General features: G+C 44.8%; 2 protein-coding genes across 2 annotated transcripts; one reads left to right on the forward strand and one right to left on the reverse strand.

The window, feature by feature from the left end:
* Window positions 1-5,929: 5,929 nt before the first annotated feature.
* Window positions 5,930-8,374, reverse strand: LOC124708225 (L-type lectin-domain containing receptor kinase SIT2-like). Its single transcript, XM_047239915.1, has one exon. The coding sequence runs from the start codon at window positions 8,244-8,246 to the stop codon at window positions 6,225-6,227; it is 2,022 nt and encodes a 673-aa protein (XP_047095871.1). The 5' UTR covers window positions 8,247-8,374; the 3' UTR covers window positions 5,930-6,224.
* Window positions 8,375-10,224: 1,850 nt separating this feature from the next.
* Window positions 10,225-12,237, forward strand: LOC124647126 (L-type lectin-domain containing receptor kinase SIT2-like). The gene has a single exon (XM_047187110.1). It carries the CDS (start codon window positions 10,225-10,227, stop codon window positions 12,235-12,237), a length of 2,013 nt encoding a protein of 670 aa, XP_047043066.1.
* The last annotated feature ends 8,380 nt before the right edge of the window (window positions 12,238-20,617 follow it).

Here is a 20,617-nt window from a genome sequence, read left to right on the forward strand (position 1 = left end):
TCTGATCACACTCCAATACTCATCGACTCAGGGGTGAAAGCACATCTGGGAAATCAAGCAAAATTCTCTTTTGAGTTACATTGGTTGTGACAAGAAGGTTTTTTTATATGATAGTAAAGGAGTGGAAATCAGTTGTAGGTGGAGCTAATCCAATAGAGGTTTGGTTGAATAAGTTAAGACATATTCGAAGATTCCTTACGGGATGGGCAAAGAATCAAAGTGGAAAGTATAAAAAAAGAGACTTTTAAATATCATTGATCATCTTGATACGAAAGCGGAAACAAATTTACTGACTACAAATGAAAGAGAGGAATTAAAAAGGCGAATGATAGTTTGAACAAATTAAGAAGAGAAGAGGAGTCCAAATGGTCCTAGAGAGCGAAAGTTAAGCATATTCAGGAAGGGGGGAATAATACGATGTATTTTCACTTAATAGCGAATGAAAAGCACCGAAAAAAGAAAATTTTCCAGTTAGAGCAACAAGAAGGGATTATTGTTGGGGAAGATAATTTGAAGGTCTATATTACTGAGTTCTATAAGAAATTGTTTGGAGCACCAGCACCAACCAATATTACTTTAGTTGAGGAGGAGATTCATGATATTACGCAAATTTCTCCAGTTGAGAATGAGATCTTGACGGCCCCTTTTACGGAAGAGGAGATTTTGGAGGCAATTTCTCAGATGGAACTGAATAAAGCTCCTGGACCTGGTGGCTTTCTAGGTGCGTTTTATCAGAAATTTTGGGAAGTAATAAAAGACGATTTGATGGCTTTGTTTTCACAGTTTACCAAAGGGGATTTTTCCCTTTATAAACTAAACTTTGGTGTTATCACATTACTACCCAAGAAAGAGGATGCGGTCCAAATACAGCAATATAGACCTATTTGTTTTTTAAATGTATGTTTTAAGATATTTACTAAAGTTGACACTAATCACATCTCGGGGAGTGCCCCAAGAGTTATAAAACCAACTCAATCAGCCTTTATGCCAGGGAGAAATATTTTGGAAGGGGTTGTCATTCTTCACGAAACAATTCATGAATTACATACTAAGAAATTGGATGGGGTGCTATTTAAAATCGACTTCGAGAAAGCATATGATAAGGTTAAATGACCTTTCTTGCAACAAACTTTGCGAATGAAGGGCTTTGCTCCAGAATGGGGGAGCTTAGAGCAACAGTTTGTTCAAGGGGGTAGTGTTGGGGTGAAGGTGAATGATGATATTGGTCATTATTTTCAGATAAAAAGGGTCTTAGGCAAGGGGATCCTCTATCCCCAATGCTTTTTAATATTGTAGTGGATATGTTTGCCATCTTAATTGAACGGGCAAAAGTGGATGGTCAAGTTGGAGGGTTAATTCCACATTTAGTTGACGGAGGACTCTCTATACTACAATACGCTGATGACACTATCCTTTTTTTGGAACACGACCTCAACAAAGCAGTTAATATGAAATTAATTGTATGTCTCTTTGAAGAGTTATCGGGGATTAAGATTAATTTCCATAAAAGTGAGATTTTTTTTTGGAAAGGCAAAGGAGGAGGAGGACCAATATAAGCAGATCTTTGGATGTGATACTGGACAACTCTCCTTTAGATACTTGGGTATTCCAATTCATTACAAAAAAAAACTCAGGAATTCTGATTGGTATCCGATCGAAACACGGTTTGAGAGTAAATTAGGATGCTGGAAAGGGAAGTTACTATCCTATGGTCATAGGTTAGCTCTTATTAATTCAGTATTAACTAGCTTACCGATGTTTATGTTGTCTTTGCTGCAAATACCTATTGGGGTCAGGAAACGTTTGGACTTCTATAGATCGAGATTCTTTTGGCAGTCCGATGAAAACAAAAGAAAATACAGGCTTACAAAATGGAACATTGTTTGTCGACCCAAAAACCAAGGAGGCTTAGGTATTGGGGTTCTCGAAATCAAAAACAGATGCTTAATAAGCAAATGGCTTTTTAAACTTCTTAATGAGGATGGGGTGTGGCAAGAATTGCTACATAATAAATACCTAAGACAGAAGACATTAGCGGAAGTGCAAGCTAGGCCTACTGACTCTCCTTTTCGGAAAGGATTGATGGAGGTCAAACAGGAGTTCTTCTCTATGGGTTTTTTCAAAGTGGGGAATGGTATTATTGTCCGCTTTTGGGAAGATACCTGGTTAGGAAGTACTTCTTTAGCTCAGCAGTATTCGTCCTGTATAATATTGTACACCATAAGAATATCACAGTAGCACAGGTGTTAGTCCAAACACCGTTGAATATTACATTCCAGAGGATGTTGAGTGGTAACAAATGGACTTTATGGTCACAATTATGTCGAAAACTCATGAGGGTAAACTTGATGATCGCTTTGTTTGGAAGTTAACACCCACCGGTTTGTTTACAGTGAAGTCGACGTATGAAGATCTTATGTGTGACCATACCCAAAGTATATTTGGAAGGTTAAAATTTCGCTCAAGATTAAGATTTTCATGTGGTTTTTGAGTAATAAGGTTTTGTTAACTAAGGATAATCTAGCTAAACGGAATTGGAGTGGGTGTACAAAATGTGTTTTCTGTGGAGAACAGGAGATCATTCAACACATTTTTATTGAATGCCCCTTAGCTAAACTCTTATGACGTACAGTTAATTTCACATATGATCTTCCACCTCCCACCAATATTACTAATATGTTTGGTAATTGTTTAAATGAAGTAGATAGACAATCTAAGGCTTTTATCCGTATTGGGGTTTCTGCTTTATGTTGGTCTATTTGGTGGGTCAGAAATGATATAATTTTTAACAAAAAAACCTCTTTTCATTTTTTTTTCCAGGTTATTCATATGGTCTCCCATTGGGTCCAGCTTTGGGCACTACTCTCTCCGGAGGGGCAGCGGGATGCCATGGCTACTGGTTGCACACGGCTCCTGATGGTCGCTCAGGATATCTTGTGCCAGGCTGGTTGGCGACATACTAGAAGGCTATGTTGATATGTAGTTATAGTATATGTTGAGTTTTGATGGTTGATTTTTGTATCAATCATCAGTGATATTTTGAGTTGTAAACAATACTTATTTGAACCTTTTTCTAATAAATGGCCGTGTGCATCGTCATGATGCAGAAGCCGGGGCATACCCCCATTTCGAAAAAAATTAAAAATTAAGCCATCCTAAATAAAACCAAGCTGAGAATTGGTTTCAGCTCCGGAGCCCCGAACCAAACGACCATGACCCACTTTACTTCCCGTTCTATGTGTCTACTTGCACGCACTAATCTCGGACATTTGTCCCTCCGTCCTCACAATGTGGTGGCTGTTGTACCTGGACTGCTCTGGGGGGAAAAACAGATGAGATCATGAGAAGGACAACAATACTTTGAAATATTCTGGAAGTCTGTATGTGCCTAGGTGGCTGATCCCTGTCTTCCCTCCTTTATGTGCAACATCTCACTGGAATGTACTTTACAGGGTCAGCTAAATTCCCTGGTCATTCGATTTAACAATTCAGCAACACTATCCCAATCATCGTTGACTGATTAAACTGAAGATGTTTAAACATGATTGCTACCCGTGGGCAGGTTAGTTATCGAGTTAGTAAGGAAATATTTATTCAATTCAAGAATCAATTTGTCTAACCAATGTAGAATTGATTCAGGTTATTTAGCCCTTGACTGAAATAGTAAGTACTATAAACCGACAAATTAGAAGCAAATGCAATGATCGTTCAATTTTCTCATTTTAAATCGCGTGCCTGGGATTCGAGGAAGCCAGGGATGGAGAAGCACCTCTGCACATCTCGTCCAGACATGAGGAGGCTCCGTTGCCGTTCGAACGTCGCCACTGTCACCTCCCATCCTTGACCGGCGAGGCGGCGGTGCTGCTCCCGGCGATGGCGAAGCTCCGCCTCCTCATCCACGGCGTGATGCTCCTGTTTGCCTCTCCCTTCTTCATCCATGGAGAAACGAATGGAGGTGAATGGATTGGAGGAGAGATGGAGACATAGATTGAGGGAAAGATGGAGGCGTGGATTGGGAAAGATACATGGGCATTAGATTGACTGCGGGAATAGACAGGGGCGCGTGAGGGGAGTGGCAGCTAGGGTTTTTGCCGCTGGCCTCCTACCTTTTATACCCTGCTGTAAAAGAAATAGATGGCTGAGATCGGTTTTGGGGAGAGATCCGATAGCCAGTAACTTAAATCGTTGTGAAATCTCTATAGGGGCATCAATTATACCTTTAGATGTTAAAAAAATCTGAACAAAAGTTTGGTACGTATATGCTAACATTATATCTATGCTCGCCGAGTTTGAGGGAAAATTGATATTTTGTGTGTACTGTGTGAAAAAGATAAAGAAATATCTTGTGAAAAAAAAATTAATCACTAAAATTTATTCCTTTTGCACGACATAAGAAATGTCGGTTTTCCGCGAAACAACTTTATGAGCACATATAATATCGAGATTTACACGTCAATTTGTTGTTTAGACTTTTTTTGATGTTTTAAACTATTTTAAAATCATTTCAGAAAACCGGCAAAAACGCCTCTTCCCTCTCCCGCCCGGCGGATCTCCAGCTGCGCGTGCCGCCACTCAAGCTCTCGGCAGTCCCGGGTCCGGGGTTCCGATACCGACACCGCCGCCTAGGACCCCGATCATGCGCTTCCCGTGCTACCAGGGGAGATGTAGGCACGGTCCTGCTCCTGCAGCCGATGTCGCCGCCTGCTCCCGTCTTCATCATCTCTCTCGGTCCAGCTAGGCTGAGCGCCGCGCTTGCGCAATGGCTGCCGTCGAAGGGGGACGAGGCGCGGTGTCGTCTTAAATAAGGCCACGAATGCGTCTCGATCTCAACCTACTCTCCAGTCTGCAGAACCACCGGTCAGTGCCCTCCGCTGCATTACTCCATCAGGTTTGCTCTCTCTTTTGTGCGTTCTTTGAGGCCCTCAACATGTTCGACAATATTCCTCACCTAGGCCAGCGCTAGTTCGTGGTTTCGATGCCTGACTTGAGTCCAGGATGGTATTTGATAGCCGGCCAAATGCATGTGGTCAATGATGCTAACCTCATACCACATACCGAATGAAGGCACCCAAATCATACTGGTTTGTTCCTGTTATAGTCTGGAATAAAATGTTCGATATGCTTTAGCTAGTACGTCACGCAGATGCAGTTGAATTTAACATGGTTCTGCTTGGATACTAGATTTGCGATCTTTTGGGTAACCATAGCAGTATAGCACTAGAGACTTATCTTGATGGCACTAGGGGAATGAATACTTCAATGGTATTTTTGTTGTAGGAGAGTGATTCAGCGTGCATTCTAGGTTCATAGTCCAATTGTGCAAACCATGTGAGCACAGTGAGTAATTTATAAACAATATAAACTGCTACATGATTGATCTAGTCAAGTTGAGTTCCAGCTTGTGATAATCATCGGTAGCACTACTGGGATTTGATGAGTAGGACAACAGAAACTTGTCGTTTATCGACCTACGTTGGCGGAAATGTGTTCACCATAGTCACTCTATATGTACCTATCCAATTAGTATAGTCCCGGTAAGTGCTGAACCTCCCTCTGTTTCGCTCTGAGGACAACGAAATGGAGCCCACCGCTGCACACCGCCTTCTGCCTTCAGGCTTTGCCTGGTGGCCTCCAACACTGGGAACTCCACCACACCTCCACTTGGTAAGCACCCAACCACCCTCAGTTCCGCTCATGCCGCAGTGGGGAACGCTACACTTAAGGTCTCCGATATGAGGATGAAGAAACGGAGTCCCTCCACCGCCGTCAGCCGTGTAGGCTTTGCCCGGTGACGTCATCTGATAACAGCTAGGGTTGCAGACTGGAGGAAGAAAACGTGGGGGTAGTTTTTTACAGGTTGTATATTCTTTCATTACGAATACAACATTTGTGCAAGAGAAATAACTAACCATTTAGATTCACAAAGATGAACAAACACACAATATTTTTATGAAGAGATAGAAACAACAAAACTCTTTATATTACATAGTTGATAGCTCGGCACTTGAGGCTAAACCTCCTTTTATAAACTGTTTATTCAGATGGTACTATTTCTGTACTTATCGTTCTACCAGACCTATCAATCTTGTTCAGTAGGCAACAAATTCAGCTCTCGAAGTTAAGAAAGTACATGCTTTCATATCCATGACTCCTTAACCATGTAATATATTCTTCAAGGTACATCGTAGATAAGTAACCACTCTCAGCATCATCAAACAGAGTCATCATCTTCCTCCTGAAATGCTTGATACTGTCGCAAAAGTAGTTGATGAAGGATATGACATGATGTATGAATCGAACCCTTCATTTTGCATCAAGGCCAGTGCTTGGAAGCTCTGGTGTGCTGTGAGCTCAGGTGGTTCAATATGCCCATCTAGGTATTGGATCACTTGCTGCATGCTAGGCCTTGCAGATGCAAATGGGTGTGAGCACAGTAGTCCAAGCTTCAGTGCCAAATATGCCTCTTGAACATTGTAGTGCCCTTTAAGCCTTGTGTCTATTGCATCAGCAAGCGATCCTTGTTGCACATGCTCAAGCACCCAATCGACCAACATGAGCTGTGTATCTTCTGTGCCTTGAATTATAGGTCTTTGTCCACAAGTGGCCTCAAGAATAAAAGTACCAAAGGCAAATACATCTGTAAGAGGAGTAGCCTTGCCTGTGCGTGCTAGCTCTGGAGCAAGGTAACCAATGGTGCCAACAACGCGAGTAGTTTCTTGTTCAACACCATGATCATACAGCCTTGCTAAACCGAAATCACCCAGTCTTCCATTTAACTCATCATCAAGGAGCACATTGCTTGCTTTGATATCTCGGTGGACAACTACTTTCTCCCACTCCTCGTGGAGATAAATCAGCGCAGATGCAATGCCCCTGATGATCCGAAACCTTTGATCCCATGTTAATGTTGACTTGTCAACTTCACCATACAAGTACTTATCAAGGCTTCCATTGGGCATGTACTCATACACTAGCAGGAGCTCACCGCGACGCCTGCAGTATCCAAGTAACTGCACAAGATTTGGATTCTGAAGGCGGCCAATGCTAACAATTTCTGCAATGAATTCCTTCATGCCTTGCCTGGAGTCATGTGACACCCTCTTCACAGCTACCATTAATTTGTTCCTTGGCAGCACTCCTCTGTATACTCTTCCGAATCCTCCGGCTCCTAGGAGGTTTTTGTCATCAAATCCTTGTGTTGCACGGAACAAATCCTTATACGAGAACCGGTGTGGGCCGAATTCGACCTCCCAGTCGTCATGTAACTCTGCGTACCTCAAATGCCTCCGCACAAGTAGGGAAACGACAATGGCCACCGATAGGATGAATGCTGCTGTTGCTAGTGGTAAAGTGATCTCCAATACCCGGAGACGTCGGCGTTCTTTGGGATGAGGACGAGGAGGCAGTTTTGGCAGCATGGTGGCATTGATAGGTGGGGCAGGACCATTCATGCCAAAGCTCCAACCAAGCACATAGTGCCTCGTGTTTATCTTTCCCATTGCAGCTGTGAATCCGATGTATGCCACATCTGTGAGCACAGTGGAGAGGTTGTAGTTGGCTGATACTGTTGGTGTTTTAGGTTTGGCCATGCCGAGAGGAGCCATGGTGGCGTTGATCTGCATCTTCTCTCTGTTATAGTCCACCCATACCTGCATCGCCTCTTGGCTATCGAGACCCAGTCCCTGGAAGGTGCCATTCTTGTCATCGTAGTAGCCAGCATCATGGGATTGTATGGACTGGAGACCATTGATGTCGATACCAATATGGTTGTCGTTGATGTCCTGGAACTCCATGTTCTTGAAGGTGTCGAGCTCGACTGCGAAGATGTGGTTTGTCTGGTTGCCGTTGTTCTGGCTGTTAAGGAGACCCAGGTACTGCACCGGCATCGCTGAAGAGAAATTCTTGCTCGGTGCAATGAACATGGTCATGCCGTTGCTGCTCAAGTCGTTGTAGAGGGAGATGATGGCGAAGACGAACGAGAATGAGAAGGACTGTACGGTCCCATCGGACGAATTGTGGAAGCGCAGCGGAGTCGGGTAGGAGGCGTGGCCCTGGCCCAGGGTCGTGCCATTTGTAAGCTCAAGTAGCCCGCTGGGCGTGACAGATGCCGTGCCGTCGATAGTGAGGTTTCTGTTGGCAAAGCCGGAGTAGCTAAACTGGTGGTCATCGCCGGCAACGAAGCTAAGGCCAAGAAAGAGTAGCTTGAGAAGCAATAAGGACATAGATTTCATCTCGGAGATGGACATAAAAAATAGCGCAAGCGGGTGCTTGTATGGATGTAACTCTTATACATGGGCAACACCGGACCTTTTTTATCTACTCGGTGGTGAGGACTCTCAGTTTTGCAGTTTTTTGACGAGTGGTAGGCACTTCCTTTTTGTTCGGTTTCCTCTACAGAGCTTTGATCCTGCTACTAACTTGAGAATTGATGTGCCGTTGCAGCAACGGCAGAGCATCTCGGTCAATCTCTTTTAGTCCACAGCCATGTGGACGATGGGAAATTGGCAGCTCGCATTTGACTTAAGAGTGCCAAGTCCAGACTCTAGAGGAACCTTCCTAGTCTTTTGATGTTTCTGTTGAAAATTATTATGCAGTTACAGCAACGGCAGTGGATCTCAATCTACTAGGTCTCCTTGTGTGGGGTACTGGAGTGGAGATTTAGTGAACATGCGCACCAATGATCCTGTTTTATTAAAAAACAAAATCATATTCTGAGTTTCAAAAAAATCTGAAAACAAATCTATGCCACGAAGCGCAAACTATCAATTGGAAATAATGTGTATTTTGAGCTACTGGTAAATAAAAAAATAAAAAAAACACATTATGATTTTGCATGCTTGTAGGATATATCATCGACAAAGTCTATTAATTTTAAACTTATAAATGTGAGTTTTTTTAATATAGAGGGATCAATGGAGCTCATGTGGTAGAAAAACTTTTCGCCTTGAATCGGGTGTGAATGACACTTGGTGCAGAATTTCTAACTTGAATGGGGTGTGCATGACCTTAGACGTTACTATTCTAGATAATATTGCTTTTTGGCGGCGACTTGTGGATCAGGTGTGATTAGCAAACCAGTGTTTGCAGTTCCAACTCACATTTTCTAGGCACGAGCGGATAGAGACGACACAGACGGGAACGTGAGTCTCACTGTCACGAAACGAAAATTTCTTGTTCGTAAAGCGGAGCATCTCAATCAATCTGCCCAGTCTTGGGTCAAGTAAACTGTGGTCATTATTGGTGGCTGGGCTACTGCATATATGGACACAAGTGAAGAAGACTGTCAGGTGTGAATCTGTGAATCGCCACGTTCACTATGTAATCTTCCACAATAGTAAAGACAAGATAGGTTGATTGAGATGCTCTGCTGCACTTGGAAAATGACCACACTCGTAGAAAAATCTACACCCGTGCTCTGTTTCTGTTCTAGACATCCGAGTCCTCTAGGGAGAAAAATCTGGCCAAAATCACTCGTAGAAAAAACTGGAAAGTGAGTGGCTCTGCCCCAGGAGTGAACCTTCTTTTATGACACGAGCCACTGGTCGTCATCTATGACGTGGAGTGCACGAAAGTTCACCGGACCAGCGGCCAGGGCGCCTTCCCTACCATGACGCGCTGTATTGGTTCCAACGAGACGGCAGCTCTCATCTCCATCCGTTTCCATCCTCCTGTTCTCATTCTCGAAAATAGATTAATAAAAAGATGCTCTGATTCGTTCCTGCAAACACAGATGATTGATATGGTGGCACTCCAATGTCTGAATCGCCAGGATCCCTCCATCCAGAGAGTAGTACCACATCAATGGCATATTGTATATTTGTAGTAGATCATAGCACAATCATTCAATCTGAAAAAATTGCATTAAACAGTGCATCCTTAGTGTAGCTGTTTACTTTAAGACTGCAAAGGAGGCCAGAAAAGTTGACTGAGATGCTCTGCCGTTGCTGCAACGGCATAGTGAATTTCCAACACAAACATCAAAAGACTACGAAGGTTCCAGAGTCTGGACTGGGCACTCTCGAGTCAAGTGTGAGCTGCCAGTTTCCCATCATCCACGTGACACAAGACTAATCAAATGGTAGACTTGTAAGGTAGCTTCATGGAAATATAGAGCACTCTGCCCGTGCAATCTTAGACGAACTTGGACGGCAACGGAACACTTCATTCCAGAATACTTATTGAGTAGTTGCCACTCTGATCCCCAGCCACAGAAAGCTTCCGGTGATGGCCAACATGAAGCATGCATCCCTTCCATCCTCCATCCTCCCACTTCTATTTGTCCTTATTGTTGCAACCGTTGCCGCCGGCGATGACCAGTTCGTCTTCTCCGGCTTCACGCAGTCCAGCCTGACACTCGAAGGCAGCGCCGTCGTCACACAAGGCAGCCTACTCGACATGTCCAACGGCACGAACAATGTCAAAGGTCATGCTATTTACCCAGCTCCCTTGCTCTTTCGCAATTCATCTACCGGCAAAGTGAAATCGTTCTCGGCAACAATCATTTTCTGCATCGTCGGTACGTTCCCCGGTGTGAATGCTAATGGCATGGCCTTCTTCATCGCCCCAAGCAAGAACTTCACGGACGCGCTGCCGACGCAGTACTTGGGTATCCTGAAACAACAAAACAATAGCAACCTCCTGGTGATCGAGATCGACACCTTCCAGAACCTCGAGTTGAAAGACATCAATGAAAACCACATCGGCATCGACATCAACAGCGTCTTCCCCGTGCAGTCCAACATGGCTGGCTTCTATGACGACTCTAGTGGTGGTGCCTTCAAGAACTTGACGCTGAATAATGGCATGAAGCTGCAATTGTGGGTCGACTATGAAGAGGAGGAGACAAGGATCAACGTGACCTTGGCTCCACTCCATGTGGGAAAACCCTTGAAGCCGCTCTTGTCTGCAACATATAACCTCTCGACGGTGCTCACAGAGACGGCGTATATCGGTTTCTCGTCCACCGCTGAACTGATGAACGCCCGTCATTATATTCTTGGATGGAGTTTTGGCATGAACGGGCAAGCTCCGTACATCGACATCTCCAAGCTTCCTAAGTTGCCTCGTGTTGGATCAAAGCCCCAGTCCAAACTCTTGGCGATACTCCTGCCGATAGCCACTGCAGCATTGATCATCTCTATCGTAACCATTGTCATTCTGATGGTGCGAAGAAGGCGAAGGTATAGGGAGGTGCGCGAGGACTGGGAGGGCGAGTTCGGTCCACACAGGTTCTCGTACAAGGATTTGTTCGATGCTACAGAAGGATTTAAGAACAAGAACCTAGTTGGAGCAGGAGGTTTCGGGATGGTATATAAAGGGGTGCTTAAATTGTCCAAGAAGGAGATTGCAGTCAAGAGGATGTCCCATGATTCAACACAAGGGATGAAGGAGTTCGTTACCGAGATTGTTAGCATTGGAAAATTGCGACATCGCAACCTGGTGCAGCTTCTTGGTTACTGCAGGCGAAAAGGTGAACTGATATTGGTGTATGATTACATGTCAAATGGTAGCCTTGACAAATGTATACACTGTGAGCAGGACAAGCTAACCTTAAATTGGGCTCAGAGGTTTCATGTCATCAGGGGTATCGCTACTGGCTTGCTCTACCTCCATGAGAAGTGGGAAAAAGTTGTGATCCACCGAGACATCAAGGCGAGCAATGTTCTCCTCGATGATGACATGAATGGGCGGCTTGGTGACTTTGGCCTTGCAAGGTTGTATGAGCATGGCACTGATCCACAGAGCACACATATGGTCGGCACAATGGGATACCTTGCCCCCGAGCTGGTGCGCACTGGCAAGGCGTCTCCTCATACGGATGTGTATGCCTTCGGCATGTTTCTTCTTGAAGTTGCATGTGGGCAGAAACCAATCAAGCACACTACAGAGGAGAAGCAAGTTTTCTTGGTCGACTGGGTCCTGGAGCATTGGACCAATGGATCGCTTAGCAAAACAGTGGATACACGGCTCCGAGGTAACTATAACACTGACGAAGTATGCCTGGTGCTAAAGCTAGGACTTCTTTGCCTGCACCCATTTCCTTCTTCAAGGCCTTCCATGCGAGATGTTATGCAATACCTCAATGGTGAGATCCCACTACCCGAACTGAGGCCGACACCTCTGAGCTTGGGCATGCAAGGCTTGATGCAAGACAACGGATTTAACACATCTGTCATGTCTTATCCCCAGCTGATGTCAAGCTTCAACGCAATGTCAGACCTCTCTGGAGGACGATGATATTCATATAGTATTAGTGATTGTTCTCACCTGGCATGTATTCATATATGGCTTGCATGTTGTAGCTTTACAAATGTTCTAGCATGTACTCACATAAGAGCATGAATATTCCTCCCCAAGAAAGCAAAAAAACCTTTTCTATTGTTTTTTTTTCTACTCTCAAAAACCTGGTTGTACCCATTGATGCAGTGGCGTTTTTACACGTGCTTTGATAACTTTTTCAACAACCAAATAAACTCTAAGTTGATCCAACCACCACGACTATGTTATTCGTTTTCTCTCTCTAAGTTCAATAGTTAAATGAGCCATATTTTGATGCACTATGAACAGCTGAATCTAGCAAGGTTCACAAGGATAAAATAATATCACCAAGTCATCGTCATGCAAGTAGCATGGTACGTAATACGGTAATCCTAATCGACCATCTCTCTATTCTCCTCTATAGAATTATGACTAAACTGACTTTGAAAATTTTGGAACACTATCATCGCGCACTTTCAAACAGTAAAATTCATTGGTGGATCTCACGCTTTGTTGTATCTCTATCCTGCAAGTCGAACATAAAACAAGCAAGTCTAAGACTCCTTCGTTAGCACCATCCAGAGCTGAGCACGGTCAGCCTACCAAAATCTCTGGATGACTTTGCACGTTCTCATTCTTTTCAGCCCAACGAATTCTTGTGGAACCACGTTCCATCGCAGCCATGCAAGAGGAATCCAATCTGCTAGTTCCTCGAGATAGGATGAGAGTGTGGCGCATAGGATGGCTGAAGGGGGATTGCTTGGTGGTCAGCGAAGGCAGGGCCGGGCCTAGGAAATCAGGGGCCCGGTGCGAAACAAAAATACCAGACCCTTTTATCAAAAAAAGCTATACAAAATACGCAAAATAATGTGCGAGTGTCTGAACCTGGTTGTACCATATGCTACACTGGTGACGGTGTTATGTGACATAACTGAAGGATGCCGACAGCGAGTGCCTTCCATCCTGGTGACATAGGCTAGCCCTAACAAAATTTTGTAAAAGAATTAGATAGTGGATAGGTGATTCTCTGTGGATTTTCTTTTTCTCACAGAAAGTTGCTAGGAATTAATGTTGTCCAGCAAAAAGATAGATGAGAAGTTCAGTTCAAAATTATTGTGCCCTCTTATCTGATCATGCAAATTATAAAAGCATAATTTTCAATGGAAATTCGTTAATTAAGTACAAAAATTAATGGTGGATAGTGTAGAAGAAATTTTCATGCATTAAGCAAGCATGGAAGAACATAAGTTACTGACCAAAATTTGGATCTGTTTGGATTGCTCATTTGGGTATTTACGAGGGGTTAGTGGCAGATAAAATTTAGAGTAACGGCCTAGAAGATTATACTCAAGCAATGATCTCTCCATTTATAGTTTAGATATGGAAGTAGATACTACTTGCATGCAGAAAGGAGGGGCGATCGAGGCGTCGTTTATTAATGCTCGCATGCAGCTGCCGCGCATGAGCGGTGGTGAGAATTGAGATTACCTCTGGAGCCTTTTCTTCGCTTATTTTTTCCGATTATTGCTTGATAACTCTTTTCACTCATATCCCATATACATATGCTGTGCATGCTGCGATGGGCCCCCGAATTTTTGGGGCCCAGTGCCACCGCACCGGTTGCACTGCCTCAGGACCGGGCCTGAGCGAAGGCATGATGAAGCGGGAGAATAGCTGAGGCAACAGAATAGGATGGAGAGACATAGCGGTGATCCATCGATAATTCCTGGTGCCTTCTATGCCTGAAGATTTCAAATTTAAATTCCTACCTAGTACCCAATACACAACTAGTAATGTGAGAAATGGGACTGAGTAATTCTAGAAGTGAGAAAAATGAGGAAAACTATATTCATCATTTGCGTAAAGAAGCCTCGATCTTTATACAAGACTTGGTTGGTCGGTATTGAAATGCCATCAATGGCCGGTACTGATTTGTGTTTAAAGTGCCTGAATAAGTGTCTTTTAATTGTTTTTAAAGCCATCTTTGAAATTACATTCAATTGTATTTTGAGGCATTTGTAAATGGTGCCTACATTTATTTTTTGAGGCATGTTTGAGAAGTGCCTCATATTATTTTTTGAGGCATTTTGAAAAGTGCCAACAAAACTGATTAGTGGCATTTCTCAAATAGTGCCTCAAATTATAATGTAAGGCAGTTTTTTAAGTGCCTCAAAAAATCTATTTCGAAAGACATTTTTAATATTGCCTTAAAAAACTATTTTTAGGGGCATTTTTGATTAGTATCTTGAATGATTTTTCCCTACACCATTTGATCCAGCACTTTTTTTTACTGCCTTCAAATATTTTGAAAGGCATTTCTGCTATTTTTAAGGTAAGGTAACTAGCAACTTGACTCACTGTACTCGAAAAAGATAGCAAAGCGACAATCGGTCGGTATGGGTGGAGCCTAGTATAGCTGCGCTTTCTTTTCTTCTTCTTGGTCTAGTCTATCTACCCTCTCTAAGTAAGCCCCTCCCCTTCCCTTTTTGGAGTACAGGTCAGATGCTAGTGCGGGTAGCCCTGTCGGAAACTAGAAAGAAGAGGCTGATGCACATGCCCAGCGGCCCCTAATAATCTGCTGCGGTGTAGTGAGATAAGTTATGAATTTAGTCCTCGGGTAGGTGAGGCAACGAGAGCTTCATCATCGTCTAGATAAAAATATGTTCGTTTTAGTTTTTCTGGTGAATCCTCGGCCGCAGTCCAGTTTGATGCCAATCTAGGGCAGGGTTGTGGTGGAGCTGCGGACATGGTGGCCTGGCGTGCTGGCGGCGGTGGGCTGCGCGAGGCAGCGGCATGATGTGGCCGGGCCTGATCTAGACCTAGATGGGCTCGGATGGGCCATGTTTCACATAGGTTGCTACATCTCCTCCGCTTCGACGTCGGTATCCGGTGGTGATCCTAGGCTTCACCCGCAGGAAGCTGAGGGCTCTGGCCCCTACATGGCGGTGGTGGCTCCCTCGCGATGGTAAATCATTCCATGGTCGTGCTAGAAACAACACTAATGGTCGTTCTTGTTCCGGTTCTTTTTAAACAGTAGGCTCAAGAGGAGCCCGACTTTGAATTAACGAAGCCAACTACCGGCCAGGGATAACACAAGGCCACCCGTATAAACAGTCACACACATGACACACCACAACACAACGGCTGAATGATACAAGGAAACACCCTGAGAGACTAAAAACTCAACACTACAAGCAAGATCCAAAGGAACTTGCAAAGCGAAGACTAAAGCGCTCCTACACAAAGGGGAACGAGCAATCAAGGCACGACGTGGCACTGCCAAAGAGCAAGATATATATTATGAGCGAGGAAGACACCCTAGATTGCAAGCACCAAAACACCTTCCGGTTCTCGCGCCGAAGAGGGCCCTTGGCTCGAAGGCGTCGAACCATTGGACTTGAGAAAAGTCTAGACGGGAGCTGGGGAAGTGTTGCACTCGAGCCCCATGACAGCCCCAGAACACTGCCACCTAAGAAAGGGAGCACAGAGAGGCAGGAAAGCCACCGGGAGCAACTGCACGAGACCAAATATTTTGCCTTCAACCTCACCAAGCACCACACTCCCCAGGCGACGCCTCCAAGGAGGACACAGCGTGCATCACATCGATGTCGCCCAATCTGAGAGATTTTGGGCTTTTGCCCGGGAGGAGGGTCGTGGTGGAGATAGTGGACCACATCCACGCCTCCAAGGAGAGAAGAACGGTGCTCGCATGAGCCACCGCCGCTGGGCTGAGCCAGCTAACCTAGGGTTTCCTTTGTCACAAGCCAACCACTAGCTCCCTATGCATTCCAAAGCGGGCAGCAAGATGCCGCTAAGACGAAACCAGGGAGTTCATCATTGACTTCGGTTCCATCGGCATCCCACGCCACAACCAGGAACACCTGGACGATTAATTCTTTGAGGAAGAGGTATGGGCTGCTATCAAAGACACCCCTAAAAACAGAGCGCTCGGACCCGATGGTTTCAACGACACCTTCCTCAAATCCTATTGGCACACAATCAAAGGAGAAATAATGGTTCTCTTCAGAGCCGTTCGCCTTGGTCACACGCACACTGTATATATATAGTGAATACTGAATACTGAAGAAATAATTGCTAATAAGATGACTAAAGAAATAAAGGTTAAGAAAGCTGATAACAAAGTATGGCAAAACTGAGCTAATAGGATGAACTGAGATATTGAAAAACCGCCGAAAAATGAAGAATTGATAAACTGACGAAATGAATATCTAGAAGAGAAACAAATGCAAAACTATGAAGTAAAACACCCATAAGCAGATACAATACACCGGAAAAGGACGAAGTTAGCACTTGATTAATAGACGCTATGGGTAGAACTGAGTAGCACATGCTTTAGAAGGGCACAAAATAAGTTTTTCCTTTATTATTTACCGAACGTTTCAACTGCACGTACTCCAGTCGATAAATGATCCTACAACCCCATTTACCAATACTGTATTCTTTGTTTTATACTAAGTTCAATAATTAACAAATACTCTTCTTTTTGTGTTGTCGTTGTTGCTGCTTCATAGCAGATTGCTAAGGCGAGGAACTAAGTAATCTTGGCACACTTCATAAATCAACTACTCAACGGCGTTGTATATGATTCAAGAAACAACGTGACGGCAACGACATAAATGTTCCATTTTCCCACATCGTTAGTCGTCGAATCAAGCCATGTCTTCACTAAAATCTAGAGAACCATTTTGTTAATTGCTAGAAGTATCATGAGATGTTGTGGGGACGTAGACAATACTAGTCCTGCTTGTAGGTCGAACGGTAGTTTGCTATGAATCTGGAGTGCATGTCGTAATTCATGTGATACATCGGCAATTTGTGGTGTCTTCTATGCCTATACATATCAAACTCATATCTGTATCATGCAAAGACAAAACTAGTCCTACATATAACAAGAATGTGCAGATTCTTAGACATAGGAGTCAAATGAGGAATAAGATATTCATTGTCTGCTCAAGGAAATCTTGCTCCCTATAAAAGACTTGGGATGGTAGATAATGACATAAAAGTTACTCGCTCGTGGGTAGGTCCACGTTTTTATTTTCTCTTATTGAAAGAAAACCAGAAAATCTCTTACATGGTATCGGGAGCAGGCCTCTCCGCCTCGTCTACCTGATCGATCACATCTACAATACAACATCCCCGAAAAAAATCAACACACCACCACAACCCTAAAAACCTATGGCGTCCTCGAGCACGGCCGTCATCAACCTCCGATCGCTGCTGTCAGACAAACTAACGCGCGAGAACTATCCCCTCTAGCGATCCCAGGTGTTGCCACCGATCCGTGGAGCTCAACTTGTTGTCCTCCTTCACGGGACTGACGCTGCTCCTAAGAAGTTGTTTGTCGTTGAACCAGCTGCACCGCCGCATCCAAGACGGCAAAGACGGCGCCAAATCTAGCGTACGCAACCTGGCTGTCGAGGGACCAGATCGTTCTTTCATATCTTCAGCAATCGCTCTCCAGGGAAGTTCTTCCCCATGTCCATCGGATTGAGCACTCTGCAGAACTCTGGCGCCATCGAACAGATGTTCGTCGCCCAAAGCAAGGCCCGGGTTTCCAACCTACAGATCGCCATCGCCAACACCAAACGACACCAATTCAACACTACGTCGATCTACCTCACCAAGATGCGAGGTTTCGCCGATGAACTTGTTGCTGCCGGACGTGTTCTCCTCGACAAAGAACTCGTCTCATATATCCTGGCTGGCCTCGGTTCTCGCTATGACGCTCTGGTGGCAGCCCTTAGCGTGGTTACCACGCCCCTGTCTCTGGGCATGCTCTATTCGCAAATTTTATTCAGAGTTATGATCAACGTCAAGAGATGCACAATGGTGGCCCAACCGGCGACTTCGAGTCCTCTGCCAATGTCGCCTCTCGCCAACGTCGTTCCCGCTTCTCCAACAACGGCCTATACTATGGCCGACCATGTGGTGACCATGGTGATCGTCGGGATGAACGACGCGATGACAGGCGTGATAATCGCTGCGACACACGCATTGATGATCGCCCGCAGCAGCAAGCAAGCCGTGTGGGTTGCCGTGTGCCTCTAGGAGGGGGCCGTGGACGTGTACGCGGACGCTGTCGCAGCACCCAATCTGCAACAAGGAGGGACACGCCGCCAAGGATTGCTGGTGGCGCTTTGAAGATGGTGATGATGATGACTCCTATGGTTATAAAGAAGTCAATACTACATGCTATGGTGTTGACACCAATTGGTACTCCGATACCAGTGCAACACATCCCATCACCGGCGAGCTCAACAATTTGACGGTACATGATGCATACAAGGGCAATGACAGGGCCAACACGGTCAATGGGCGAGGTATGAATATTTCCCATATTGGTCATTCCATAGTCCGTAGCCCTACTCAAAATTTTCATCTTCGCAATATTCTTCATGTCCCCACTGCATCTAGAAATTTACTCTCATTTCATCGATTCACCCTTGATAATCATGTTTATATTGTGTTTCATCTTTTCTTCTTTCTAATCAAGGATCAGGTCACCGGGAAAATAATTCATAGAGGACGATGTGTTGGCAGCCTTTACCCACTCATCGCATCCATGGCGTCCACAAACTCCCTGAAGCATGCCTTTGTTGCCGCCAAGCCATCACATATATTGTGACATAGTCGTCTTGGTCATCCCTCCATAGTAGTTGTTAGACAAATTCTTAGCAAAGAGTCACCAACTCCCCTACCATATTTCCACCAGTGTATATATAGCTCCCTGTAATTAGTCTTTTCTGATGTATGGGGTCTTGCACCTGCATCTGTTGATCGTCATGACTATTATGTCAGTTTTATTCATGATTATAGCAAGTTCACTTCGATATATTTGCTTAAGAGAAAATCTAATGCCCTTGCTGCGTTCAAAAAAATTCAAAGCCTTGTTGAAAGGAAATTTGATAGAAAAATTCTTACAGTATAATCCGATTGGGGAGGAGAATGTGTCAAACTTAACCCTCTTTGTCAGGCTCAAGGAATCTCACATCATGTCTCATGTTCTGATGCTCTGAGCGTAAATATCGTCACATAGTTGAAGTTGGCATTGCCCTTCTCACTAACGCATCCAAGCCACTTAAATTTTAGGATTAAGCTTTTCTCACTGCCACATACCACATCAATATGCTTCCTAGTTGGGTCATCAACAATGGCACTCCTGTGCTTCGTCTTCTTGGTACATGCCTATATTCTTTGTCTATGCTTGTTGGCCCAATTTACGAAGATAGCATTCCGATCTACACAATGTGTCTTTTAGGCTATAGCCCTCGTCGTAAAGGGTAAAGAGTCTTGAGGTGTGTTCACTGGCCGTGTATATATTTCCCGTGATGTAGTTTTCGATGAAGCTATTTTCCCTTTCAAACACATGCATCCCAATGCTGGTGCTCTCCTTCGTCGTGAAATTCTTCTTTTGGGGATCCATCTCTTCATAATTTTGAGTTTGGGCATGAACCTATGAATGATTCTAATATGGAAAATACTCGTACCACTAATACCATTGCTAGTCTTGTTCTTGTTGTTCTACAGGCTACATGCCGCAGAACTGAAAGCCCTGGCGAAAATTTGACCCAAAACGGTGCTTCTATGAGCTCAACCAGATCACATGAAATCTCACAGGACACGAATGAGATTTGTTGCAGCAATCTACCTCAGGATCCAACAGATCTTCCTCGGATCATACGCCCGCCTGTCTGTTGCCTCCTCTGACCGCGGCAGTGATGTCTCCTCTGGATCCTCTGCGCCTGGTATTCCTACGCCGCAAATTGTGGCTCCCGTGTCTCGTCCTGTTACTCGAGCGCCCCGTGGCATTGTGCAGCCCAAAACTTATTCCGAAGACACTATTCCTTGGTGTCTTTTGGTGGCGACCGATGAACCTGTAAATCTCCAAGCTGCTCTTGCTGATCCTCATTGGAAGGGTGTCCCAAAAGCCAAATATTTCTTCGAAAAGCTGGACCATATGCTCCACCAATTTCATGACTAATCTCACCAACCGCCATGACCGCGCATGAGAATCCATGGCTGTCGACACAATCATCGCATGTGTGGCTCCCCAACTCGGCGGCGGCCACCATGTTGCGGGGAGCGGCATGCTTGATTTTCTGTGTGGCTCTCTAGCTCGGCATCGGTGGCCTCCATGGCGCAGTGAGCGGCGGGCTTGCTTTTCCGTGTGGCTCCACAGCTCGATGTCGGCGGCCTCCACGGCACGGTGAGCAGCGAGCTTTCTACGTCTGCGTGTCTGCGACACACAGTCGACGGCGGTAGGCTCGCTAAATATGTGCATACGGTGACCTTTTTGGGCTCAACACGGCAGTGGCCTCGCTAGGTCCGACCTCCG

The sequence above is a fragment of the Lolium rigidum genome, chromosome 4, assembly GCF_022539505.1.
Source record: "Lolium rigidum isolate FL_2022 chromosome 4, APGP_CSIRO_Lrig_0.1, whole genome shotgun sequence".
NCBI classification, from domain to species: Eukaryota; Viridiplantae; Streptophyta; class Magnoliopsida; order Poales; family Poaceae; genus Lolium; species Lolium rigidum.